The sequence below is a fragment of the Puntigrus tetrazona genome, chromosome 11 (genome assembly GCF_018831695.1).
Source record: "Puntigrus tetrazona isolate hp1 chromosome 11, ASM1883169v1, whole genome shotgun sequence".
Lineage (NCBI taxonomy): Eukaryota > Metazoa > Chordata > Actinopteri > Cypriniformes > Cyprinidae > Puntigrus > Puntigrus tetrazona.
This window is the reverse complement of record NC_056709.1, coordinates 1914019-1937123: the sequence shown is the minus strand read 5'-3', so window position 1 is coordinate 1937123 and position 23105 is coordinate 1914019. Positions and strand designations below refer to the sequence as shown.

The following is a 23105-nucleotide window of genomic DNA, read 5'->3' as shown; positions in this document are numbered from 1 at the left end:
AAGCTCTTAGATCCTCCCCAGGGAGATTGATGTGTGTCTCTGTAATCTGACAGTCATGTTGAGTCAAGTTAATTGGGTTTTTTTCGTTTGTTTTTTCTATGGTGTGGAAATGCATTGTCACACTCTGTGTTGAGACTGTTTTACTTTCAGCCAGTGTTTATATATTATTTGATTTTTAAGATGCCTTGGTACGTTTAATGTTGCATTTTTTTTCCGTCAATTTAAAAGTTAAAAGATTACTTATTTTTAAATGTGAAAATAAAGACGATTAATTGATAAAGTGTTGATGTACTATTTGTTTAGTATTGCAAAATTTAATTGTGAACCTCACTTTAGGGAGACTATTCAAATGACAAGAAAATAACATGATGTTATGAAAAAAAAAGAAGGATATAAATTAAATCCTTGTCTTTATTTGAATATCTAAAATGATATATTTACCTTTTTCCCGCTATACTTAGTCTTTAATGTACATTAATCTTCCAGAAAGCCGTTCAGCAGATATAGAAAGTGCATTGTGGGCACATCTAAAATTATATTTATGAAAACGCGCGTCACTTTCATTTCCTCAGGGAAAATATCCTAAGCTCTCTGCAACTGTTGTCTGTACAGAAAATGTACAGGACTTGTCTAAACTCGCTTGTGACGTTCTCCACAAATGTGACTTGAATACAGCTGTTGTTTGCAGTAATATATTTTTGTCACGTTTATAAAAAAAAAAAAAAAAAGTCGCACAAAATCGGTTATTTTCCTCTCTGACCGACAGAGGGAGTCAAAGCTCAGGCGCGCGAAAGTCCGCCTCACACACTATAAAGGCAACGTTCAGAATTCTAAATGTTCTTATAATTCGTTTGAATATTCGTATTGTATTAAACCGTTGCTCGAGTGGCCAACAAACGAACTTCTCCACGTTCCGAGACGACACAGCTTCCCTGGTTTTTGCAGCCGAGAGACGAGGTTCCCGGCAGCGCGCCTCCCAGCCTCCCCGCGAGGACCAGCTGATGGGCCTGTTATGTAAATGTGGAGTTGCCCGTAGGATTTGCCTTCATTCATTTCTAGAGCACTTCCTGCTGTGACGGGTTTGAGTGGTCGCTCGTCTGCGCTTCAGGAAACTGCTGCAGTCTGCCGCTCTCTTCAGCTCAACTCACATGACATCAAACTTTGGAAATAAAACGCATGGTAAGGCCAGCTTGCTTCTCTTTTAGCCTAAACGTGAAGCTGTTTTCAAACCTTCTATAGAATTATTAGTGACCGCCGAGGAATGAGTTAATTCTACTGTTATCGTTAAGTTGGTCCGACCTGAAATGTACATTTCTCGTGTGTTACGTTTATTATTATTATTGTTGTTGTTGTTGTTGTTACAACCTTTTAAAAAGCAGGTCATGGTGTACATACTCTTTTAAAATAAAACCAGTTTTTGGTCACCATTAACATCAGCAGCCAAGACCCCCAAAAACTGCCTTCTAGTTCTTCAGAGGTCTGTGTTTTGAGACACAAAAACTAAACCAAATGTGCTAAGAAACACATTGTTAACCCGAAATACCCTAAAATAGCCAATCATGTGTTGTATCTATTGATTGTTATTATTATTTTTTATTTCAATAAACTACAGTTTTGCTGCTTTTTAATAGTTAGTAATGTAGATGTTATGTTATGCAGAATTAGAGATGTAGAATATGGTCATGCACAATATGTGCTTTATAAGTAATAATAAACTGCCAATGTGTTTAAGTAGGCATGCTTAATAGCCAGAATCAGTCCCCATGCTTAAAGTGTTACTTTTTTTCTACACCGAGTACCTTTGACACGTTTCAGAATGACTATGTGAAATACCGCTTAGCCGATCCTTGAGTCGAAATGCGCATTTTCTTGTATCTTTTCACACAGAGTATCAAATAAATGACGTCTGGACGCTATGCTTAGAGTAGATAGAAATTAAACCAAAGTTTAGTGTTGATTTAGTGTCATGTGCACTCTAATAATCATCTATATTTGGTTTATTGATTATTATCAATGGTTTATTATCAATGGACAGCAACGACAGTAGGCTACAGATTCTCTGATTAGCGATCAATCGGTATAGTTTTTTTTTTTACTAGATTTTAGTGATAATCTCATACCTTAATTGAAGGCTAGAATTCGCACAAGAATGAAAAACGACTTTATTGTGGTTTTAAAGCATGAATGATGGAAATGCTTAGATTGTGGCTAAACTAGACAAAGGTAAAGCTTTCATTTTTTCTTTTGTCACTGGCAAGGGTTGCGTTTTTAGCAAAGCATGCAGCCGATTGGTTGGCTTTTTGCTGTCGTCGCTATGACAACCACTGCTGAATGATGTGCTGTGCGAAGGTGTGTGGTTGAAGACACTTCCTGTGCCTCGCTATTGTTCTGAATCTGCTGCTCACTTCTTAAACAGTTCATTGCGCGACGTCTTCGAGTTCTTTCAAAGTATGACACAGATTGACAGATCCATGTTAAACATCGTTGAACATTTGAGGAAGGTAAACAAATGAGAGACATTAAAAGTGCAGTCCTAATCAGGGTACGAGATTTAAGAGTGGCATTGTGTGGTCTGAGGTGTATTATAGTCCATTCTGGTAATGCCACAGCGAGGACTTACTTCTGCTAAAAACTTCTGCCTTTCGCAACTGATTTTGATCAGTGCCTATTTTGGAACAATGAATAATGTACTCTATTACATTTAGGCAGGTTTCAGGTTCACTGCGGGTTCCTACGAAGCCCTGTCGATAACATTGTGGCCCTACTGTCGATTACCACAGAAAATCATCTCGAGTTCGTAAAGACGGGCAAGATCGCGAAACAAGAATGCCATTACGATAATGACAGTCTACGTTTTTTGCTTGCGATCGATGTATGGTTTGTAAGGATTGGTCAATATTTGTCCGAGAAACAATACGTTACAAAACAAACGCTATTAAAGTTCTTAGCGATGCATATCACTAATCGAAAAATGGTATTTTAATATATTTAAAGTAGGAAATCTAATGTTTTTTGGCATACAAGCATCAGCTTGAGCCACGCAAAGTATTTTTGGCTATCGCTGCTGTTGGCTAGTGCTACTTACGATTGGTTTCTGGTCCGGGGTCACATATTAAATTCGTAATTTTTGGTAGGTTAATTATCACACTTTTTCCACTTGTTAATGTCGCGTGGTAAAGCAACCACGAGATCAGATGCTGTGTAGATGGATATTTATGTAACAGGCGCCATCAGAGCTTCAACGGTGTCATGTACTTTTTGGCCCAGTTTCGCTCGACAGAAACAGCACAAACCGGTGCCACAGAAACACGACATCAAAACATTTACCTGCCAATGATTAACGCAGAACGGCCACTTCCTTCACCGGGCTCATCTACTGCCGATTCAAGCATTTTCCTTTTAAATGTAATTCATTTCAGTGAGCTGAAAATGCTTGACATTAATACTGTCCAGAGTCGAAACTGTCACGCTGCTATAAGAGAATTAAAAAGTGAAATGTACGTAAAAAAGGTATGTTGCATATGTAGCGACGTTTTAAATATTAGAGATGTCTAGTTAAAAAATGTTTCAGAAACTTAAAAAGTGCTTGTATATGTCAACCTGGACCACAAGTCACAGTGGTATATTACCAACAATATACTGTATGGGTCAAAATGATCAACTTTATGGCAAAAATTAGGATATTAAGTAAAGATCATGTTCTATGAAGGTATTTATTAATTTTCATATCACAAATATATGAAAACATCATTTTCGATTAGTAATACGCATTGCTAAAAAATTCATTTGGACAATTTTAAAGGTGATTTTCGATTTTTTTGCACCCTTAGTTTTTCAAATAATTAAATATATTAAATTATTAAAAATATTGAATTATATTAAAAATAAACTATTCTAATTTACCACACAACAGTTTACAAAAACGGACTACTTTTCTGGCCACGGATCGCATATTACCACAATATGCGTTTTTATAGTTTTAATATGTCGACAAACACATGATTAATAATCTGATTCCACAATCTGAAGTAGTACACAATGTCACGAATGCACATGAATACAAAGCACTAAAATAATAAAGAATTTAAAATGTTCATAACCGATTACAAAAAAAAAACTAAATCATCAAATGTGATCAAATGTTTACACTTTTTCACTAGCAGTAACAGTAAAACCAAAATCGGTATTTTACTGTAAAAATATCTATCACAGTTTCCACCATATGGAGTAAGGTAACTTAACGCTAACCAATTAGCTTTTAACATTCATGATGAAACACAGCAGTGCCTTTGAATAGTTTCAGAGCTCAGATTGATTTTATTTCTTTACAGGAGGAAAATGTAGATGTCAAGGCCATCCGGGCCAAATTTCACGCTCAGCTACAAATGGTAGCTTCCGGAGGAGGATCCGCCATTAAACCTCATATGGTTGGTGCGCTGCCAGAGTCTCTAACCAATGGAGCTCTCCGAAACAAGTCTTCAGCTGTGCCTCCAAGATCAGTCTTTCCTCTGAACGCTCATAGTGAACCAGAGATGTTTCAGTCGGGGCCTCAGGGAGTCTTTCCAAGACCTCCTCCCTCCCATCGCTTGGGAGCCCAGGAGAGTCCTAAAACGCCCCCTACGGAGGTCAACGTGCCGAGCAGAGTCAAGCTGACTGGAGAACTTCTTCAGCGCAAGATACTTCAACAGCACAGCGACATGAAAGCGTCTCCAGCGTTCAAACCACCTCTGCCGAGTCAGAGGAGCGTTTCGGAGGTAGTACCGCTCAGAAAGCCGCTTCCCACCGTCGGCCCGCGACCCACAAAGCCAAGACGTCCGCCGTTGGTGAACCTGGATCACTTCCGAAAAAAGGCCCCCGTCCTTCTTCCCAAAAGAAACGTAGATCTCCAAATTCCTAAAGGTAGGAGTCAAACGAATACAGTAATAAAAATGCATCGCTCATCAATAAATATTTGCATTTATATGACCCAATGCATGCGGTTTGTAATGTTTCATGTTAGGCGAGGCTTTTGGAATGTTTCAGGAAATGCGGTCTTATATATTGAGTATTTATGGTGTATTTTGTTTAGGACCGGCACGGCCACCAAACAAACCCACACTGTTGACATCATCCTTTTCAGAATTGTAAGTAATGCGCAGTTGTCTATAAGTAGTTGCCAAAGTTTTGAAGAGAAGGGGAAGGAAACTAACAACAGTTGTGTGGTTTCTTTCCACATCTGATCTGTATCTCTGCATTATAAAAAACAAATAAGTCTGAATTGCACCAAACAATACCTATCGTTTCGGTTTTGTACGTGCATCTTACAGTGCGATCTTTCATCCTGGAAGTATGTGGGTGTAATGCACGCACCGTGGCATTTCCTGACTCTTTTTGTATATTCTCATGAAACCGGCTCAGATAGTGTGTATGGTTTGGCGCAATGGATATTTTATGTTTACTGTCATTAATATGTAATCTGCGTCTCGTTTCTATGTGTTGTGTGGATCAGAAACGTTGACCCTCAGGAGGACTACGACGACATCAGCGCACTCCCTCCACCTCCTCCCACACCTCCCAAGCCAAGAAGTAAATGTGAATATAGTTTTTATCCTGGTGGCTCATAAAGCAGACGAAAAAGGCTCGTAGATACACACTGATACACACCTTATCTGGAGATCAGAAGAACTTGAGAGGGGGTTTTTTTTTTAACTCAAAGCCTAGCAAAAAAAAAAAAAAAAACCCTTGCAGCCACAAAGCAGCGGCCTGGTAACCATTCAAAACAATCTAGCACTGCGGTGGACTTCTGCATGGGCAGTGTGACACTGGACCACAAAACCAGTCAAATTTTGTGAAATTGAGAACAGGACATCATCTGAAAGATGAATAAATACGATTTCAGTTGACGCATGATTCATTAAGATAAGACAATATTTGGCCGAGATCCAAGTATTCAGAAAATCTGGAATCGTGACGGTGCAAAAAAACGAAATTTTGAGAAAGTCATCGTTGAAGTTGTGCAAATGAAATTCTTAGCAATGCATATTACTAATTAAAATGATTACCAGTCGTTTTTGGCGAGAAAGAAAACCCGTATGGCTATTGCACAAATATACGTATTCTACGTAAGACTCCAGGGACACACACAATCTAACATTTGTTTCAAACGTTTTCTGTTCTTTTGCTATTATTTCCATAAAACCTGTTGGCTGACGCGTGTCTTTTCATCCTCCAGACTCGTGGACCGACGCTTTCCCTTCTCAACAAGAGGTCAGTCTGTTGGGTTCATTTTGTGCGCATGCGTTTCAGAACGGGGGAACGAGAGGATGCGTGTTTAAGGGTCGGGGCTTAGCGCGTGTTGTGATGTGCTTTTTCATTGTGTTGTAGGACAGCGATCAAGAAATCTACGAAGACCCAGATAGGTAAGTCATATCAGTGTTCGCTTACAATGCAGAGGTCCGCCCAGACCACTGTTAAAACTAAACTACCACAATGGCCTTATCAGAAATTTGCATGATTACGATGCCCTAAACACGAGCACAATAACACTGCAGTTATTTGCATATAGAAATATGGAAACATGATAATTTATCACTTATTGGAGATACTAATGTTACTAATGTAAAGCTCATTTGCATTATATATATTATATCTTCTTTTTTTGTACTGTGCATTATAATGTGTTGCTAAAGTATTATTTAGGTTTAAGCGGTTTTTTTTTTTCTCTACTTTTAAATAGTTAATTTAATAGTTAATATTTTTATATTATATATTATATTTTTTTCACCAAGGATGAATTCAATGATTGAACTGACATTAAAGAATTTCACATTTTAAACATTACAATTGAAATAAATTCTGTTCACTTTAACATTCCATTCTTCAAGAAATCCTGAAAAAAACCAACACACACAAAAAATGTACTAATTGCTAAAAATATATATAATCAAATAAATTGAGCCATGATCAACACATACCAAACTTTTGAAATGTTTATAGACAAAATAATTTGCCTTCCCTATATTTTCCTATGTGCTATGTAAAATAGTTGTTAGATTTATTGGCCATAAGAAGAAATTAATTACTGGGTTATTTTTTTATCAGCTATACGTTTACTATCTATACATAGTAGTCTAAAAATACTGTAGCCTGAATAAAATCTATCTTGTTATATCCATGTTGCAGCAACACAATTATCACTTAGAATAGAATTATAATATCTTTCTAAAAAGAAAAGGTAAATGGCCGGGGACCGTCTAACTCTACAAACAGCAGTATTTGTCTGCTTGCTTTAATTTCAACTGCATTTCTGTATGTTGCAGACCTGTTCCTGCTGAGAGGAAAGTATTAAAAGAGACTAAAAAGATAGAGCTGGATAAGAAAGAGCTAAAGGAAAAGCAGAAGTGGGAGAATGAGTATAGAAAAAAATTTAAGGTAACCCTTTCGTATGTGTTGAAGCTGATTAAAGTGTGGTTCTGCGTGTGTTTTGCCCGCTACCTACAGATATTAACATCATAATTGGGTCTGTGTGCACAGCTGAATGGTCCTATTGAGGTGATCCACATGGCTCGTGTGAGAGAGGACTGGCAGGGCGGTAAGAATGACCTGACCGTGAGACAGGGAGAGAACGTGGAGATCATCCGGGTCAACAACAACCCGGGGGGGAAATGGCTGGCGAGGAACCTGAGGGGCAGCAGTAAGTCTAACGGGCTCAAGTTCTAACTGTGACATGCCGGCGATTACCACAGACTCAAAGTCACTTCAACTAGTTCCTTCATTTCTGAAGAAGACCAGCAAACCAGGTTTACAGTAATGCGCTTGCGACAGAAGTCTATGACGCAAGACTAACAGTAGAAAAGTGATTTGAGCTTTCTGATTTAAATCGGAAATTCTGGCCGAATTTCAATTGCACAGTAATTGTAATTTCATCACAATTCAAATCCCCGCTCTGCATTTTTTTCCGATGATCCATTTCATTTAAATGTACATCAAAATCCTTCCTTGCCTGCATGAAAATATCTGCTTCTGCTTATATTAAAGCATATTCAAACCCAGAATATTCCTATGAAGCCTGTAGCAGCTTTTCTTGACGTATTCTTAAAGCGATAGTACACCCAAAAATTACAGTTCTGTCACGAATTGCTCTCCCTCGCGTTGATCCGAACCCATCAAGCATTCGTTCATCTACCTTGCAACGCAAATTAAGATATTGTAGATGAAATCCGAGAGCTTTCTGACCCTGCAGTGCACCATCAAGTGAACAGCATTCATGAAGTTATAAACGTGTGTCTACCGTTGCAGTGGGCTACATCAGCAACTCCTGTGTGGATGTGGATTATGAAGAAGTGAAGCGGAAAATCCGTGCTCAAACGGGACCCTCCACCCACCCTTCTGCAGTCCGGCCCATCAACCCAGAAGTGTACGATGATATCGGCTCCAACGACCAGCTGGACAGGTGAGACCTCAAGCCTCCTCGCGCCGGGTTCAGACATCATTCGCGATTTTAAACGCTTGAGCTGACATTGCGCGTTTTTTTCCGTTTCAGCAGTTTTCACAGTGATGGTGAGTAAACACAAACAGACCAACTTTCCAAGATTTAATTTCGTATGCATTGCATTGATAAGCATGCGCTATGCTTCTCTTAGATGTATACGATGACGTGGACCGTGAAGAGTTTCCTCCTCCTCCCCCAGAGATCAGGTCTCTGTCCTTTCTGTTCTTCCTTCCCGTCTCAACTAGAGTAACCTATATTTAGTTTTTACGCTCGTGAAAATGAGGCTATGAGGCGTACAGTCTGTTTAGTGGGTCGTGAACTTTGGCGTTGATCATTGAAGTATAAAACTTGATACGAGTTTGATTCAGCTTGATTCAGCATGGTTTAAAAGTGACCATCATTGACATTGTTTTTATTTGCCTGCTCAAATTTCACTAATGCGACCGCACGTTAAGGTCTATATGTGTTCCTAATCAAACAATCATGGCAGTTATGTAAATTTCCCTCTATTTGCTATTCTCGTCTCATATTGTACGTGGGTCAAAGACGCTGACGTTATGTCCGTTGAAGACACATTGATTGTGAGTAAACTGTCCACTTTGAAGGATTCGATTACGTTTTTGTAGAATAAAATGTCAAAATGCTGCATTGTCATTCAGTGTAAAATAGCTTATTCTGACTTGTACATATTAAATATATGAAGTAATAAGGGAGCATATTAAATTTGACTGTTTTTTAAAGTAGTAAAACTATAAAATCTAGGATAGTTTAAAATGTAAATGTAAAATAAAATGATTAATATTAAAATAAAATGATTAATATTAAAAATAAACACAAAAGTACAACTAATTAGTATTTGGGGTGAAAGTAACTAGTCTTTTAATTTGTCATAAATTAATTTTTGTTGTAAGTACGCCCGACGGGATGAATGACATTTTAGCTGGTGTCTTCTTAAATCGGGGAATAATGAACCGTATTTAAAATTAAATTAAACAGAAAACCTACACATTTCGGGAGGAACAACAATTTAAAGCGTATTGTTTTAAAGCTTAAACCCTTTTTTCATGCGCTTTGAACAAGTGACAAACAGTCAAAAGTGTATTTGAACGGCGTGTTAATAGATAACTACCACAGAGAAAGAGAGGGCTTTGTTTTAACTTCCCTAACCTGGTAATGTAACGATCAGAATTGTATTTTTTAAGCAGCAAACATATATATCTTAATGTTTGACTTGCAATCTCATCGCCATGAATGGTATTTCTGGTCATTTTCTGCGCACACCGTATGTGAGAATTAATACCATACGGTTTTATTTAGCCACGATCCGGCGAAGGCCAAGCAGCGGGAGAAAGAAGAGAAAGAATTTCGAAAGAAGTTTAAGGTGAATCTCCTCTTTTAGTCTACTTTTGCATTTTGCAGATTATTTGCTTAATGCTTGTTGATCGTCGCCATGAAAAGAAACTGCGGTAAAAAGTCAAATATACTGTTTTACAGTTCGAAGGGCCCATCCGAGTTCTGTACACCATGATGGTGGATCCCAATGCCAATCCGAAGAAGGGTGGGAGCAAGTACCTGGACGTGGTCCGTGAAGAGATTCTCGATGTTATCCAGGAGACCAGCAAGAAGCATGTTCTGTGTCGTAATGGACAGGGCAAATGTGAGTCACACGCACCACCTGCTGGAAAATATAGGCTATTATATCCTTGAGCACTGAAAAATAAAGATATGCGTTAATCTTACTCAAACAAGTGAAAATGATTTAGCAGCGTTTTTTTCTCTTCGCACAGTTGGATATGTACCTTCGAATTACCTTATGCACGAGTAGGTATTCATTTTTTACGTTTTATTTTAATACAGTGATACAAGTGTGTGGTTAATACATATTTTTTAATGTTGTCAAATCCTCTACTTTCGTTTTCAGTGAGAATGAAGTTTATGATGACATTGAAACTGCTTCAGGTACACACACACACACACACATCTATCTTATGGTTTCATTCCATCAAAAGAGGGATTTTTATTTAGTTTTATTTGTAATCGCCAATTTGTCTGTTTGTTCGCTTACTGGCAGATATATACGACAACGATGACAGCTGACCTGCTTGAAGAAGATGGTTACCGTCCACGTAAAAAAAAAAAACACCACCGTCGAATAAACGACTAACGTGGTTTGGCAGTGTTTGCTTTGGGAAAACCGAAGCTTCAAGCTTTGTACATTGTAGTAATAATTATTACGGAACATTATAATTATCAAAACGATTACGATTGAAAGAATGCTTTGTAAAGAATTTGAGATTTGTAATTATTATACTGAAGTTTTTGTTATATATATGTATATTTGTTTTGTGACAATCCAGATTCGTTCCAATGAAAATAATTGGTTTATTTGTTTGTTTTTATTTGAGCTTCGTAATTAATTTAAAGTACTGTTTCAATAATGATGTTAGCGTTCGGACGTTCTAGCTTTCTGCTCTGCGCTTTCCTCCGTATTTTCTCTACTCTACTCTCTACTTATAGCATTTTCTATGATTTTTACTTCAGCAAATCCGTACAAACAACACATTTGTGGCATTAATACTAAAACTCTTTGGGGCTGGAATAATACTGCCAGCAGCTTACGTTCCAGAGACGGGAAAACACAGTCAAACAGACGAGAAAGAAAATGTGGAATCTGCATGAACTGCCACAAACTTCTACAAAGGATTGCGGTTCTTGAAACAAAGTTACTTGCTGGGCTTCTTCAACAGACAGAATACTCAGAAGACCATCCCCACGGACCTCCTCAGCGTACAGCCGGTGAATGACTCTCAGCGAGTGTAGAGGAACAAGCCGAAACTCATCGACAGGCTGATCGATGGAGACCCAAAGGCACTCAAGACATCAGATTGTCACGAGAATCCCGTGTTGCTGCCGTAGCATCCTCAACCCCAGATACGGTCGTACCACCCCCTATACATCTTGAGAACGGATTTGAAGCATTAGTGAATGTGGGTGAGGTATCCCCATCCAGCAGCTAATGTCGCTACTAACAGGTGCTCAAGGTCCACCAGACAATGGCACTGAGCTTGTTCATCAATCAATCAATCAATCATTTTTATTTATATAGCGCTTTTAACAACACAGGTTGCATCAAAGCACTGTACAGTTTAAAGAAGAAGAATACAATGACAGGGATATATGACAAGAATGAACAATTTGTTACGGTCTCTGTAATCAATTCAACGATGCTTGCTAGAAGTTAAGTGTCCCCAACAAAGCAAGCCAGAGGAACCAAAACCCCATGCATACAGAATGGAGAAAAAAAAAAACCTTGGGAGAAACCAGACTCAGTTGGGGTCAGTTCTCCTCTGACCGGACGCCCAGCACTTAACTTCCAGTTCAATTTTAAACGCAGCTGTGTCAGACAGTGTAAATGACTTAGTGTGTGCGTGTGTGTGTGTGTGTGTGTGTGCTTCAGGATTCATCGTTCATCAGTGGACCACTCCCACCAAGGGCAACTAATATGTTTTCCTGGCTGATTGGGGTGAACACTTGGCTACAAAGAACCTGCAGTATAAAATTAAAAGTTACTGTGTTTTTGAGTAACTGATATCAAAGTTTCGAAAGAAATAGTACAGCAACTTAAATCATCAAGCTGCTCCTTGGACACTTCCCACGACTTTTGTCGAAGGTGTGCTTAACCGTTCAGAAGCAGATCTTAGCAGATCTTTTTTCTGAAAACTGCAGTTGTTAAACCCCTTCTGAAAAAGAGCAACCTTGATAGCAGCATATTGAGCAACTACAGACCAATATCAAATCGTCCTTTCATAGGCCAGATTACTGAAAAGATTTTAACCAGCTGAACAACTATTTCAACTCAAATGGATACTTTGGAAATGATATTCGCTTTAATTCTGACTTTGGCAAAATTTCAGTGCTAGTACTACTAGATCTTAGTGGCGTGTTTGACATTGTAGATCATAGCATACTTCTAGAGGGATTTCTGGGATGGTACTCAAATGGTTCAGGTCGTGCTTAGAAGGGAGACAAGAGCATAAGTCTGAGTGGACGTCCATGACCTGCGGAGTCCCACAAGGCTCAATTCTTAGCCTCTATATGCTAAGTCAAATAATGAAAAAAGAACCAAATGGCCGCTATGCAGATGACACTCAGATTTACCTAGCCTTATCTCCAAATGACTACAGCTCCATCGACTCAATCTGCCAATACGCTGGAGAAATTAACAGCTGGATGCGGCGGAACGTTTTTCAGTTAAACAAGGAGAAAACTAAAATCATTGCATTGCAAATAAAGATGAGTTCTTAAGGTGAATGCGTATTTTGACTCTAGATTTTGAATCTTGAGACTTTATTCTTAGTTTTAGTAATTAAGCAGTAGCTAATTACGCATACTACCATCTCAAGAACATTGCATGAATTTGATGTTTTGCTTCCAATCAAGGCTTGGAGAAACTATCACCAGCAGGGTGGATTACTGTAATGGTCTTCCCGGCCTTCCCAAAACCATTAGACCTCTATAGCTCATACATTCAGACCAGAACCAGAAAATCTGAGCCAGTCCTCACACCGGATTACAATTAAAGCACTCGTTTATAAATCACTAAATGGCACAGGACCTAAATACATTGCACGTATGCTCACCTAAACAGACCATAAACCTAACAGACCAGAAGATTCCAGATTCCAGAAGAGATCAGATGTGCTGAAACATCAGCCTCGTTGAAATTTAGACTCTAAACGCGCATTTATTGAATGAGCACTGCTACATCCAAACCGACACAGTGTTTTATATATAATCGTTTTCATTTTATGTATAATTTAATTTTTATTTTAAATAAACTGATTTATTTTAAAGTTTTAAATTACTTGTTTGTTTGTTTTTTATGATTATTTTATTTCCTTTTGTGTAGAGCACTTCGAATTACCAGTGCGTATGAAATCTAAGCAGTAGATGTAAATATAAGAGTGTTTTATTTTATTTGTCTATTTTTGCCAGCACGCCTAACTATGACAGACACGTTTTTCACGCAAACATTCATGAAATCGGCTTTTGACTGCTTTGGTCTGAGGTGACTGAATTCATTTCCTGTACGAAGTCCGCTTAGCTGTAGCAAAACCGCTGTCAAAAATGCATTATAAAGTTCAGAAAACAAAATAAACCTATATGTTCCCCGTTTCTCACGTTCTTGACTATTAATGGATGCACTGCGTCACACCTGTCGCCTAGGAAACGTGTTAAAGAGAAGCCTTTTCGCGGGGTTGAGCGCAGATGAGAATTAACTTTAGACTGAAATCATGCAGAATTCAGTCGAGTCCTTCATAAATGCCTTAGAGTCATACAGAGGAAGAGATAAAGTGGTAAGTATTTACACGCATGTAATGACATACTGCGGTGCACGTTAACCTTCTGGCGTAAATAATAGGCATTGGATTTAAAATAATAATAATAAGCAATATAAAACGATTAAACTAAGATCTAATCATAATGTAGCCTATAGTAAGAGCCTCTTTTGATCATTAGGAATATAAACAACACTACACGAACATTGCACAGGAACAAATAGTAGGTACTGCATTTAAAAGTGATTATGTATATGTGTGTAAATGTATGTATGTAGTGTGACAGAAAAAAGAATGAAGATACATTGTTTAAGATATGAGACCTTTGAACCGAAACGACTTTAAATCCAGCTTAAGTATCCCTGTTGGTTCGTGTTTGACATATTTACAGTGCGTTGTTAGTCTTAAGTCCTGTTAGAAGTGCAGTACATGTGAGAAAGTCTGATGCCACGTGAAAAAGTTGATTAGATTTCAGGGAGCCGCAGCAGACTTTTCTAATAGTTTGTGTGGTTCTCGGCTCAGATAAGGACCCTGTGCTATGGCTCTCAGCTGGTGGGTGGAGTTCTGGCTGGAAAGAACTCTCGCTCTTCTTTGGGGAAGAGCCTGCTGCTGTTCTCCGCTCAGCTGAGTCACTGCAGAACCACTCTCCGGCTCTTCGATGACCTGTCCATGCTGGCGTACTCCTCCAGCTATGGGTTAGGAGCCTCGGTGAGGACGCGCGATGGCTCTGTTTGACTCTGACGTTGAGGTTTTGAAGGAGAGTCCGATTTAATGGGTTTTTTTTGCTCAGGAGGAGGATGCTTTGGTGCGCTGGATGTCAATTGTGAATAATGTAGCGGATCAGTTATATTACCCCTGTGAGCACATTGCCTGGGCGGCTGATGCTGAGCTCATCAAAACCAAATCTGACAAGTGGTGGGTGCTGAGCACAGGCCTCTGGGGCATATCACTCATCCTCAACATACTCAGGTGAAAGCAGTGACTGGACTGAGCACACAGTGAGATTGAGATTGATATATATATATATATATATATATATATATATATATATATATATATATATATATATATATATATATATATATGTGTGTGTGTGTGTGTGTGTATATATATATATGTGTGTGTGTGTGTGTGTGTGTGTGTGTATATATATATATATGTGTATATATATATATATATATGTGTGTGTGTATATATATATATATATATATATATATATATATATATATATATATATTAAATTAATTCTACTAATTCAGTTATATATATATATATATATATATATATATATATATATATATATATATATATATATATATATATATAAAAACTAAACTAAAATAAATATTAAGTTAAATAAAATAAAAATATTAATTTATTAGAATAACAACAAAAAGACAATATACACATAAAATATGACAAAACCCCATCCCAAAACATAAAAATTTAAACAAAAGAGTAATAAAAATTAAAATCTTACAGTATCTCAGTTATACTAAAATAATATGGGAATGTACAGTATTCATAAAACATTAGTCCAAAAAATATTCGGATGATCCAAGTGGTCAAGATTGAGTGAGAAATTCTTTTTTTTAATTATGCAAGATCAACATGGTGGATTTAGTATGTCTGGATTTTATATATATATATATATATATATATATATATATATATATATATATTTATTTCATAATTTTTTTAGAATTAGATTATAATTAGATGTCAGTTGTAGTTAACCATACTAAAACTGTACTGTGCAATTTGCGTTTGTTTCTGTTAAACAGCAAAAGTCTTTGTGTTCAGATCCATCAGGTCCGTCCTGATCCTGAAGAGAAAAGTGCAGACGTGTCAAAGGTCAGGTTCAGCTCAGAGGAGGTGGGTGTTCGGCTGACGCTTGGGTCTAAATGTTAATGTATCCATATTTAGCGCGCAAACACAGAATGGCTCTCTGTGTCTGATTAGCAGAGAGGAAGCGTTTTCTCAGGAAGCTGCGCTCCGGAGGCAGATCCGAGGGGAAGTGTTCGGTATCCTGAGCGGTTTGGCAGATCTCTGCAATGCCATTCATTGGATGCCGCCTGGATTTCTGTGGGCTGGACGGTTTCCTCCGTGGCTGGTGGGACTGATGGGAACGACCTCCTCGCTGATAGGCCTTCTACAGATGAGCTCTGGTGATCAAGGAGCGTGTTCCTAAAGCCTCACTCTTACAAAACAGTGACTCTTCTTGATTTCACGTCTGGAATAATTATATGTCGCGCAATAATTCATTATTAATATGAATTGTAATTATTATAAATAATTATTATGTTTAGCGATTTCCAATTTATACAGGCTAGCTGGATCTGCATTTAGGAATATTGTCAAATTCTTCACTGACGATTAATTTAAAAATACTTAATTGTATATAGATGAATGGAGGTGTGTAAAATGTATGCTAATAATGTGTAAATGTGCAATTGCGAAATAAATGTCTATTTTTTTCAATGATTCTTCGAAATGGGAAAACTTTCATTTCGCGTTTTTGACTTTCATTTTGATTTTCATGACGCTATGGATTAGTCATGCCTGGAGCTGCCGCGCATGCGCGGTGTAGATTTTCTGAAGTAGGCTGAAGTTCTGCGGGTCGCACAATAACACAGTGAAGACCGGATAAAAGTTCTCGGTTTTGTACAAAATCAATGCCTTTAGTTTGTAGGAATGTCTCGCTGAAACACGACATCCTTTTGACCGGCTCCGACCGACTGCCAGGATTTGCACGATACTGAGTGATGATTAGTTATTGAAGATCTAGGCAAAAGGTAAGCTGTTAAATTAAATGACACTAAATTGATTTGCACATCTTTTGTGTTTGGGTCATGTGTTCACGAAAATCAAATTTCTGCTTTGTCGCAGTCGTGATTTGAATGCTTTTATGTATAAATCGTGTCATGCTCTTCGAACCAAATTCTTGCGAACGTACGTAGTTATTATCTGAATCTTATCTTTTCTAGACCACACTGCAAATGCACCTTACCGTGGTACAAGTCAATGCTTGATACTTTGAAGGCAATTAAGCAATGGATATCATATTCATATACAATGGTATTAATAGTTCTTGGACTCTTATACTACCATGTGTATTGTGACATGCTCTTTGTAAGTTGACTATAATTATAAAATGGGGAAAAATGTCGAAAATAATAAAGATTGATTAAAATGTTTTGCTGGAAGAGTATGGACTGGACTGGTCACTGGGGTTCCTCAGGGTTCAGTCGTTGGACCCCTTCTCTTCTACATATACACTGAGACCCATCATATACACACTTGGCTTCTCACACCATTGCTACGCTGATGATACTCGTCTCTACTCCGCTTTAATCTTACACTTTGATATTTTAGGTCATTTTACATGGATCAAGGCTCTTCTTGAAGATGAATGGTTATTAAGCGCCTTGCCTAAGGGAAGCTGAGAAGTTTCTGGATGAGGCAGAGATTTGCCAGCAGTAATGGCAGATGATTTTCTCTACAGTGAAGCTTTGGAGCCTGAACAGAATTCCCAACCTCCTTCTAACTCTCAAAACGAAGCTTCATCCCAGGGTGCAAACCGGATTCCTAATAGTTCGGATTCCTCGACTAACCCTCCTGAATTCTCAAATTTGCAGAGTGGACATTGGCAGAGCCCTGAGTTGGAGGATCTAGATTCCTATAACCCCATCGAGCCCCCACCGCTGGACTGGAGGTCCGACTCCTCCAGCGAGGCCGGTTCGGCTGTAGAACTTGAAAGCTGTTCGGTGGGAGATTTCGAGGCTTCTGGATCTTTCAACAACGAGCTGAATGAAGACACGGTCTCTGCTGTAAGTGATAATGGAGCTCAGGACTCCAGCGAAGCTTCTGACAAAACCGAAGGGGCTCAGAAAATGCGCGAGAACACGCCTGAACTTCAACGGCGAGAAACAGAAGAGAATTATGTCGAGGACAAAGAAAGAAAATTGAGGAATCAAGAAATGAAACATGATAAAATTGAAGAAAAAAGTGTGAAACGTGATATTGACCACTCGCACATTCAAAGTCTCCTCACTCAGCTCCATCTTTTTCATCCATCAACAGCTAATATTGCCCACAGCACACCTGATGAATTAGCCAATCACGGTGCTCCGCATAATTCATACACTCCAGCGGAGGCCTCTACCGCCTCCTTCCAAGAGCTTGGGTCCAGGGTCCAGTCAGCATGCGCAGATGCAGACAGAAACGTTCCAGAGGCTTTGCTCTTTTCACACGAGTATCAGAAAGATCTGCTACAGCTGCTAGAGGAGCCTGAAGAACCAAGAATCGCGCCGCTGTTTGTTCACACGCCTCTGGTGACCCCCGGACATCAGCCGGGGCTCAGAAGGCAGAGCAGTGATGCAGATGAGATGATCTCCATATCCCACAGTGAGGACGCTTGGCACAGACACCTGCAGGATGAGCTGCTGGTCTCAGGAATCACTGAGGAAGATCAGTGGACGGCGTCTGAAGGCCTGAGCGCGGAGCAGTCCAGCTCTCCAAACAACGATCTGGTGAGATCTTAGCCCTTTTTTGTAGTTAGTAATGCACTGAAAGGCAAATTACTTCTAAACATCGTTCACTTTAAATGATGGAAAAGCTCATTTGAAGCAATTACCACAGGTTAATTCTATGGAAGTCCATTTCTCTAGAGTTTAAATAAAGTTAGAATCATGAGTTAAATTATCCATTTTATTTTATAAAAAAGGACACAACAGGTTTCCATATGTTTCTGCAGCTGTAATCATATCAGATTTTATCACGTTATCAGCATCATATTTTGATGTTGTACGTCCACATGTCAGTAAAGTCGTGGATTTCCATAAATGGAAATTGACCTTCAGGTAGTATTTTTGTTTGCTCTTACAAAGATAAAGTAGGGTATCTTGAGTTTCTAAGTTGAATGTAACACAGCAATGGAACCAAAGAGATAAGCTGTTTGTGATATCATTCATTTTATATTTCTCTGTTAACAGGAAGCTGAGACACAGCCGGCTTATAAGAGTGGTATGAAACTCAGTGTAGAAGTGTTTACAAGTTACGCTTTCACAGCTCCTATCATGTATTTGATAATGTCTTTGATTTGGTCTAAGTGCCTGGACCATGTGATCCCGAAGACCTCCTGGATGGTGTGATCTTTGGAGCTAAATATCTTGGATCTACACAATTACAGTCTGAGAAAAATCCCTCCACCAACGCCCGGATGGCTCAGGCACAGGAAGCCGTGGATCGCATTAAGGTGGAACAATATCATTTCATTTAAAAACAAGCAAGTTCAACAAATTTTTGTCAAGTATGGCAGGAAACAAGGATTATATCTGCAGGCCCAATTGGGCCACTATAAATTTAAAATGAACAGTTATGCAATAAATGTAACACGCTTCATTTTAAAAGTAAAAGAAGTCTAAAGTAACTTAAAATATCCAAAACGTTTATAAAGATGCCACAGCATGAATTAATAAGAACAAAAAAACCTTCTGATACTCCAGAACCTTCTGCTCCAGAAAGCAAGTAAAGCACAGATGATTTTGGGTGGATCTTATCTTTACATTAAAATTCCATATCCAGACTCTTGCATAGAGTTTCTTATTTAAAAATCCTTTACTTGCAAGGCTACATACATTCAACACTTAACAATAAAAGGGTCTTAATCTAATAATGCATACATATGTGAATAAATAAAAATTAAATGTTATATACAATGTTTATTTCTTCTCAATAGACGATTTAAACTGCTCAGTTCATACAGATTCATTTAACAATGCCCTTATGACGTTTTTGGATCTTCAAAGTTTTGGTTACCTAGACTTTAAAGAATCGATATCGTCCTAATCCTCATAGGGTTATTCATTTTCGTTTTGAAGTTATGAGTCTGGAACGACTTTGAATGATGGATTTTAATTTTCAACCTCAAACTTTGGCTTGAGCCACTAAGGGACAGCCCGCAATACACTTTCTTGAGTTTTACTCAAGATACCTTTTACATGCATTTCTTTTTTTGGATTTCTAGAAATCTAGTTTGACATTTTTAACACGGCTAATATACCATTTGATATATGCATGTCTGTCTAGGCACCTGAAGGAGAGTCTCAGCCTATGACAGAGGTCGATCTGTTCATCTCCACGCAGAGAATCAAAGTACTGAGTGCGGACACACAGGTTAGACCAAAAAACAAACCAGGCAGTCCTTCTAATGTACTGTGAGTGCTGCTTTTTCTCAAGTGTGACTGGACTCTCTCGTGCTTCCAGGAGGCCATGATGGACCATGCTTTGCAGATGATTTCATACATCGCAGACATCGGGAACATTGTAGTTCTGATGGCCCGCAGGAAGCCAGCCAATCGCAAATCAGCAGACACGACGGCTAGCTCTGCAGCGCCGCAGAAAAAGTGCTGGATGATCTGCCACGTGTTTTCTTCAGAGGATGTGAGCGTTTTCTGTGTGATTTTGGTTTGCAGTGGATAGTGTAAAAATGTTGCATTGTAGGTGAATTATTATACGTATCAAATAATGACGCGAAAGGTATATTTATCTATGTTTCTTACTCTTTTTTTTTTTTTTTTTTTTTTTTTTTGTGTCTTCTTTAGGCTCAGACCATCGCACAGGCCATCGGTCAGGCTTTTGGTGTTGCGTATCAGCAGTTTCTATACACTAATGGCATAAAAGCTAGTGATTTGAGGCCAGGCGAGTACAGCGATTACCTCGGCACTCAAGAACTTTACAACGGAGACCTGGTTCACTTTTCTCGCTCTGAAAATATCCGTGAGGTGAGGATGTCTTTCCTCTATGCGGATCTGTGCCGAAAGTGGTTGCGAAATAGCACGAAGAAAACCATTCACCTCTGTTATTTTTCAGGTGTGCATATCAAAAAGGCCCGGAGAGATATTAGGAGTCGCGATCGTTGAGTCTGGCTGGGGCTCCATCTTGCCGACTGTGGTGGTGGCTAATCTGCTGCACGGCGGCCCTGCAGAACGTTCTGGAGAGCTGAGCATCGGCGATCGCATCATGTCCGTTAATGGCACCAGTCTGGTGGGCCTCCCCATCGCCACCTGCCAAAGTATCATACGAGTAAGACCAACCAGAAGCTAAACTTAAAGGGTTACTCCACCCCACAATGACAATTTTGCCATTAATCACCACGTCGTTCCAAAGCTTCATTCGTCTTTAGAACACAATTTAAGATGTTTTGGATGAAAATCGGGAGGCTGGGAGTAATGAACACTGTCATGGTCCAGAAAAGCATGGAAGACGTAGTCTCCATCTACCATCAGTGGTTCAAGCGTAACGCTATGAATCTACGAGAATACTTTTTTTGTGGAAATAAAGCAAAAATAACAACTTTATTAAAGGAATAGTTCATCTGAAAATGAAAATACAGATTTGGAACTAGTTGAGTAGACTGTGCTACTGTAGAAGTTAGCGGTGACCCCAAAAAAGCCTGCTTACAAACTTTCTTCAAAATATCTTCCATTGTGTTCGGCAGAACAAAAAAATTTGTACAGATTTGGAACTACTCGAGGGTGAGTAAATGATGACAGAATTTTCATTTTTAGATGAACTATTCCTTTCATAAAGTTGTTATTTTTGCTTTATATCCACAGATTAAATATTCTCACAGCTTTATAACGTTACGGTTGAACCACTGATGGCAGATGGAGAATTCTAACGATGTCTTTCATGCTTTTCTGTACCTTGACAATAGTATTTACTTGGCAATCAATGGGACAGTACCGGTTTTCATCGAAAATGTTAAATTGTATTCTGAGGATGAATAAAGCTTTTTATTGTTTGGAAAGACAGGCGGAGTAACCCTTTAAAGGTCCAAATACCTCTGCATTTCGTGGCCGAATGTTGATTTATCATATTCTCTAGGATTTGAAGAACCTTTCGATAATAAAGCTCAGCATCGTTCACTGTCCTCCTGTCACCAATGCGATCATCAAGCGTCCAGACCCCAAGTATCAGCTGGGCTTCAGCGTGGAAGATGGGATCGTAAGCTGCTGTTCGCTACTGTTTTATGCCACCGTGCTTGTAAAACCGGGCTGAGCGTCTGATATTCTGTCAACCCGATTTCTTCAATAGATCTGCAGTTTAATGCGGGGTGGAATAGCCGAGCGGGGCGGCATTCGAGTTGGTCATCGCATCATTGAGATCAATGGACAGAGTGTCGTAGCTACACCTCACGAGAAGATCATCCAAATCCTGTCCAATGCTGTAGGAGAGGTATTTGGCTTTAAACATAATGCTTACTTTATACTATAATAAGAATGATTTAAAAACGACTTGAAATTAAATTCAGACTTTTAGACTTTTCAAATACAATCAGTTGTTAGGTAGAACGTAAACCATATATGGAGCATTGGTTGCTCAAAAATGGAGACAGGTGAACGTGAGCTTGCAGGGTTAAACAAATGATTGTAAAAGTCATTATACATCACCAGAGAAGAGTCTCATCATTTGCATCTAAAATACATAGTTCTGATGATGCACTCAGTAAGAGTCATATAATTCTCAATAATTGATTTTCTCTGATTTGTAATAGATCCATCTGAAGACTATGCCGACGTCAACGTACCGACTCCTGACCGGCCTAGATCAGCCCGTGTTCCTATAGGAGACGGGTCCTCTCAGGTCCTCACGGTCACATGCAAATTTGCCGCTGAGTGTAGAAAAAAAACGCTTTCATTTCAACTCTGCCTTTTAGCAAATCTGTCAAAGCTGAGCAGTGTAAGAATGTATAGAGATCATGGACCTCCATTTTAAAGCCGTTTTAGAGCTGCTTATTTAACTGCTGGTTTGTATGTGTACATTTTTGTTTTTGCTCTTGCTGCTGAGCCGAGGTGCCTGAAGACAAGCCTTGCGTTTGAATGACTATGCATTAGAATCCACACTTAAAATGAATCTCGAATCATCTTGAGCCTTCCATCTCAAGCTTCCAGCACTTCTGCAGTATCGCAGTACGGATTTGATGTTCAGTGTTTTTAAATGGTTTACATGCTCTTTACGGAGCTCAAGAATTAGTGCCTGTAAAAAAAATATTGGACCTATGCCTGGGTTTGTTTTTAGCTGTAGAAAGAGGTATATTTTAATAACTGCTGTAATAGATGTTTATTAAAGATAGTACTTAAAGACGGTTTCCCTTGTCGCGTGTGTTTATTTTAAAAAAGGAGTAGTACATGTTTATAAAATGTATTTAGTGTGTGTGTGTGTGTGTGTGTGTGTGTGTGTGTGTGTGTGAGAGCAAGATAATTTCTGACACAATACATGCGGTATTTTAA

General features: G+C 38.7%; 3 protein-coding genes across 6 annotated transcripts; all 3 read left to right on the top strand.

Moving 5' to 3' along the window:
- The first annotated feature begins 819 nt into the window (after positions 1-819).
- On the top strand, positions 820-10855 carry si:ch73-40i7.2 (FYN-binding protein 1). 3 transcript variants are annotated; one of them, XM_043251307.1, is made up of 16 exons: positions 820-1179; positions 4332-4899; positions 5069-5123; positions 5489-5571; positions 6212-6246; positions 6364-6398; positions 7299-7410; positions 7513-7672; positions 8278-8431; positions 8525-8538; positions 8622-8676; positions 9788-9851; positions 9965-10127; positions 10258-10291; positions 10392-10429; positions 10542-10855. In XM_043251307.1, exons 1-16 carry the CDS (start codon positions 1177-1179, stop codon positions 10565-10567), a joined length of 1599 nt encoding a protein of 532 aa, XP_043107242.1. In that variant the 5' UTR covers positions 820-1176; the 3' UTR covers positions 10568-10855. The 3 variants fall into 3 exon arrangements, with proteins under 3 accessions (XP_043107242.1, XP_043107241.1, XP_043107243.1); XM_043251306.1 differs by having other exon boundaries at positions 823-1179; positions 8522-8538; XM_043251308.1 differs by having other exon boundaries at positions 826-1179; positions 5489-5565; positions 8522-8538.
- A 2677-nt stretch (positions 10856-13532) lies between these two features.
- Positions 13533-16293, top strand: pex11g (peroxisomal biogenesis factor 11 gamma). Of its 2 annotated transcripts, none has more exons than XM_043251409.1 (5): positions 13533-13827; positions 14332-14517; positions 14600-14778; positions 15613-15684; positions 15775-16293. In XM_043251409.1, the coding sequence occupies exons 1-5, from the start codon at positions 13765-13767 to the stop codon at positions 15998-16000; spliced, it is 726 nt and encodes a 241-aa protein (XP_043107344.1). In that variant the 5' UTR covers positions 13533-13764; the 3' UTR covers positions 16001-16293. The 2 variants fall into 2 exon arrangements, with proteins under 2 accessions (XP_043107344.1, XP_043107343.1); XM_043251408.1 differs by having other exon boundaries at positions 15772-16293.
- Positions 16294-16382: 89 nt separating this feature from the next.
- Positions 16383-22963, top strand: si:ch73-40i7.5 (amyloid-beta A4 precursor protein-binding family A member 3). The gene is made up of 11 exons (XM_043252860.1): positions 16383-16604; positions 17185-18341; positions 18804-18834; positions 18921-19066; positions 19900-19986; positions 20077-20253; positions 20415-20594; positions 20683-20895; positions 21700-21819; positions 21910-22050; positions 22370-22963. Exons 2-11 carry the CDS (start codon positions 17292-17294, stop codon positions 22439-22441), a joined length of 2217 nt encoding a protein of 738 aa, XP_043108795.1. The 5' UTR covers positions 16383-16604; positions 17185-17291; the 3' UTR covers positions 22442-22963.
- The last annotated feature ends 142 nt before the right edge of the window (positions 22964-23105 follow it).